The sequence below is a fragment of the Myotis davidii genome, unplaced genomic scaffold (genome assembly GCF_000327345.1).
Source record: "Myotis davidii unplaced genomic scaffold, ASM32734v1 scaffold217, whole genome shotgun sequence".
In the NCBI taxonomy this organism is placed as follows: domain Eukaryota; kingdom Metazoa; phylum Chordata; class Mammalia; order Chiroptera; family Vespertilionidae; genus Myotis; species Myotis davidii.
Window position 1 is genome coordinate 5,908,138 of NW_006290034.1, and position 4,828 is coordinate 5,912,965.

The 4,828-nt window shown below is 61.5% G+C and overlaps 1 protein-coding gene across 1 annotated transcript in view; it reads left to right on the plus strand.

The window, feature by feature from the left end:
* LOC102769611 (chymosin) overlaps positions 1 to 4,153 on the plus strand; it is a 9,316-nt gene extending 5,163 nt beyond the window's left edge. Inside the window, exons 6-9 of the mRNA XM_006762989.2 lie at positions 1,056 to 1,185; positions 1,916 to 2,060; positions 3,061 to 3,159; positions 3,903 to 4,153. Of these exons, the coding sequence (XP_006763052.1) occupies positions 1,056 to 1,185; positions 1,916 to 2,060; positions 3,061 to 3,159; positions 3,903 to 4,040 (512 nt within the window). The 3' untranslated portion in view covers positions 4,041 to 4,153. The remainder of the gene's footprint in view (positions 1 to 1,055; positions 1,186 to 1,915; positions 2,061 to 3,060; positions 3,160 to 3,902) is intronic.
* The last annotated feature ends 675 nt before the right edge of the window (positions 4,154 to 4,828 follow it).

Here is a 4,828-nt window from a genome sequence, read left to right on the forward strand (position 1 = left end):
GGTCCGGCCACCCCGCGGGGTGCTGCCGCTCAAGGGGAGTCACCGCATCCAGGCACATCCAGCCTCTCGTCCGAAGGCCCCAACACGGTCACGGGCGCAGCCAGAGTCAGGGGCGGAAATTGGACCTTTATTTCTGCCATTTAAAGAGCAAGCCTGACCCGACCTCTACACGGGCTCTCACTTCGGCCCCCGCAATCCTTTGTTGACGTCACCGAGATTCACAGACGTCAGAGCAGGCTCCGAAGGAGTCCTACCTTCTCCTTGCACAATTTGGGAAACTGAGGCGGGAGGGACGCTCACCCCGGGAGCTGGTGGCTCTGGACTCCAGTCATGGGCAGCTCAGCTGGACAGAGGGGCCGGGGGAAGGCTGGTGTCAGGGGACGTCAGGCAAGGGGTGCATTGGTTCATTCATTCATTCATTCATTCACTCAATAGATGTAGTGGGTCCTACTGTGTGCAGGGGCTGTGCCAGCAGATGGGGAGGGATTAGCAAACGAGGCAGCCTGGGAGTTAACTTTTATCAGGGGAAGCAGACGACACACAACAACACACATATGATGATGACAGATGGGGACAGGCGCTGACTGGGAGGTCTGCGTGTATTAAGCTGAATAATAACAGGGAAGCCGGCCTAAGGGAGGGTGTGGAGGGGCCGGAGGCGTCGCTGAGGCATGAATGGGTGCCGTCCGGTGACACAGAGGGACAGTGCGTTTTAGGGCCCAGAGGTGGAGGAGCTAGACGAGGGCAGGGACGGGGACAGTGGGCGGGGAGCGGGTGGCACTAGTGTGCCTGCGTCTCCTGGCCGTGGACAGAGCCCAGGGGAACAGAGGGGGCTGGCGGAGGTGGCAGGTTTAATCCAAAGGTGGGGGGCCTTGTGCACAGCCCTCCCTCCTACTCTCAGCCTTGGGGGAGGGGGAACGGGGGCACAGGGCGGCCGCTGGGAACAGCGAGGGTGGTCCATGCAGAGCCCGGCAGCCTGTGGCCTGGGGGCGGCTTGCTCCTGGGGGTCCCCTCCCACAGCCAGCTGCAGCCGGGTGCCGAGTGCCACAACACGCCTGTCCTTGGTTTCAGGAACGGCCCCGGGAGCATGCTCACGCTGGGGGCCATCGACCCATCCTACTACACCGGCTCGCTGCACTGGGTGCCCATCACCGTGCAGGAGTACTGGCAGTTCACCGTGGACAGGTGGGTGAGCGGCGGCTGTGGCCCGGCCAGAGGCTCCCTCCAGGGCGGGGCCGTGGGGCCCGGGGTCAGCCGCCCAGGAGACCATCACACCAGAGTCTGAATGAGACACTCCCAGGCCCACGGCCTGGACAGTCACGGCCTCGCCTCTGCTTTCTGAATGAGACGGGGCATTGCCTGAGCGCTTACTCCCTGCGGGGCACTGGCTGAGTGGGGCTGCCTCCTTTCATCTCACTGACACCCAGCGAGGTGGGTGCCGTGAGTTCCCTCGCTTTATGCTTTTCTAGCAGCCGGTTTGGACCTCATAACCATCCCTAGGAAGTCAGGAAGGGGTCATTAATGTACCCATTTCGTGGATGGGCAGCCCGAGTGCAGGAAGGTTGGGTAACTTGCCTGAGACGTGCAGCAAGTCAACAGCGGGGGGGGAAAACTCGGTCTCCAGGCAACGAGCGAAGTACATTCCAGTACATCCACCCGCGTGCACGTGACTTGGCTGTTTTTTTTTTTGCAGTTCTTGTCCCACAGAAGGTGGGGTGGTCTTGATTTAGCCACTGAGTTGGGAGAACATGATTTCGGTCTTTTCTCTGAGTTCAGGAAGTTGTGGGGAGTCCAAGAAGAGGTCCCAGGGAAGGGCACGTGGGGGTTGGGCGTCCTCCCTGCCCGGATCCTGGCAGGGGAGGCCAGGGGCACCCGGGAGGGAGGCGCAGCAAGGCCGTCCTGTCTCCCTCTGCAGGGTCACGGTCGACGGTGTGGTGGTGGCCTGTGACGGCGGCTGCCAGGCCATCCTGGACACGGGGACCTCCATGCTGGTCGGGCCCAGCAGCGACATCCTGAGCATCCAGAAGGCCATTGGGGCCACAGAGGACCAGTACGGCATGGTGAGGCCAGGCCTGCCCCCCCAGGCCACCCGAGGGGACCCCTTGGTGCACGGGAGAGACGGCAAAGGGAAACGGCGGGGACCACAGATGTCATGGTTTCCCGGGCGGCCTTCCCGGTGGCCTCCTGTCCCCCCAGCCTGACCTGTGCCCCCAGCCTGACCTCCTGTGCCCCCAGCCTGACCTCCTGTGCCTCCAGCCTGACTTCCTGTGCCCCCAGCCTGACCTGTCCCCCAGCCTGACCTCCTGTCCCCCCAGCCTGACCTTCCCCCCAGCCTGAGCCTCCCCAGGGTGCTCTGAGAAAGCAGGCCCTCCCCACCGCGTGGCTCAGATCCCAGGAAGGGGTCTTAGCCTGGGACCGGCTCAGCTTCTTCCGGTCACACCCATCGCCCTTAAAAAAAATTATTTTTTGTCAATCACCTGAGGACATTTTCCAAAAAATGTTTTTTATTGATTTCGGAGGGAGTTAGGGAGAGAGAGATAGAAACTTTGATGAGAGAGAAACATCCATCAGCTGCCTCCTGCACGCCCCCTACTGGGGATCGAGCCCACAACCCGGGCATGTGTCCTGATGGGAATCGGCACCAGTGACCTCCTGGTTCAAGGGCTGACGCTCAACCAACCGAGTGGACCACACGGGCCGGGTACACCCATCGCCCTTTTCAGAGGACTTCTCTCTGGCCTTTTTAAACACGTAATTTTAAGTGACTCACTACAGCACAGTTGACGCTGTAATACAATCTGATATTAGTTCCGGGCGCACGGCACACTGACTTGGCATTTGTGTGCTTACACAGTGACCACCAGACCAAGTGCATGACCGTCCGTCTCCGTACACAGCTCTGATATGACTATTTTCTCTGCTGTGTGTGGCACCCACGACTCACTGCTCTCATGACTGGAGCTTGTACCTCTCCGTCCCCTTTCACCTTTCCCACCCGTCCCGCCCTCGGGCAACCGTCAGCTTCTCTGTGTCTGTGAGTCTGTTTCGTTGGTTTTCCAGTTTGAGATCAACTGCGGGAGCCTGAGCAGCATGCCCAATGTGGTCTTTGAGATCAACGGCAAAAAGTACCCGCTGCCCGCCTCCGCCTACACCAGCCAGGTATGCGTCTCGGGGTGGGTGTGGGGGGCGGTGAGGGGGAGCCCCAGGCTCACTAGGGCCCTCCGCCCTCCTGGAGGGTCAGCCAAGTTGGTGGGAAGTGGGGGGCCTACATGGGGAATGCAGGACGTGTGCTTAGACCAGCTGGCCCTCCTGAGGGGCGCTGTGGTCCCTGGGCCGCGTGTGTGGCTGCTGCAGCCTTGTCCTGGGAGAAGTGGGCCAGATGGGGAGGACAGAGGCCTGGGTTTGAGGGAGAGGGAGGCAGGGCCATAGACCCCGTGGGAGCCTCTGTCCACTGCTCTAGCTCCTCAGCCCAGGAGCCTCGTCTCTCTGGATGTTCTTAGATCGCCTGGGGTTGTGGGGACCCAGATTCCCAGTGATTGGGTTTGCCCTAATCCTAAGCACCCCAACTAGCAAGGCCTCGGGTCCCCCAGCTGCCCTGGCAGGTCATCAGGGCAGGAGGTCATGAGAATTGGAAGATGGGGGGCTGGGGAGGAAATGAGGAGTGGGGTGAGGGGGCCCCACCAGCTGGCCTTGGATCACGCCCCTTTTATATGTTTTGAGCATCAATTTCTTCACCTGTTGAGTGAGATGAATCTCATGCTTGTTTGCCTGCCCTGGCAGGCGATTTCAGGGACGGAAGGAAGTAATGGCTGAGAGCCACGGGGAGGGCATGGGAGGGAGCAGCCGTGCTGGCGGCCCGCGGCTGGCTGGGCCCCGCGTCACCTCAGTCTCGCCTCTCCCAGGACTCCGGCTTCTGCTCCAGTGGCTTCCAGGGCGACGACAGCTCTGAGCAGTGGATCCTGGGGGACGTCTTCATCCGCGAGTACTACAGCGTCTTCGACAGGGCCAACAACCGCGTGGGGCTGGCCAAGGCCATCTAACGCGCCTGACGTGAGCCGCACTGCCCCGACACATGCATGCCTGCACACCCGTGCACACACACATGCATGCCTGCACACACGTGGGTCGTGTTTCTGGGCAGATGGCTCTCAATAAATACCACTTCTCTGCAAAGCCTGGCTCTTTGGGCCTGATGTCCTGCACTGTTATGGGTGTGGCTGTCATGGGTGTGGCTGTCACATGGTGTGGCTGTCATGAGTGTGGCTGTCACGTGGGGTGTCGGGCAGAGCTGGGGCCACATGGGGGAGAGGGCTGGGGACACTGCGGATGGGAGACTGTCACAGGTGAATGGCCACTTCCGGTCAAATCTTGCCTTGCTGGTCTCCTTGCTGGGGAGAGGGCACAGAGGGGAGACGGTCGCAGGGCTGCTGGGGTTGGGATGAGGGGCTGAGCAGAGGACCCTGACCAGATGGACAAAGGCTCCAGGTCTGTGAAGAGGCAGCCCCGCTGACTCTAGGAGGAGAGTTAGGGGCACAGGCAGAGGGCGTCTGGGAAGGTCTGTGGGTCCTGAGGTCGCCGTGACCTTGGGGGAGAACCCCAGGCCAGAGCTCCATCCTCAGTTTGACTCCAAACCTGACCCACTGGTGCCCGGGGAGTGGCCCCTCGCTTCCCCAACAGGGGGCAGTGCAATGGACCAGGCTCCTGTCACCACTGCTTCCTTCCCCCTCGTCCTGGCCCCATCGCCCTGCTCACCGAGGGCAGGTGAGGCAGACGCAGGCTCAGCCAGAGCCGTAGGTCCGCCCTGGCACTGCACAGAGCGTGTGTGTGT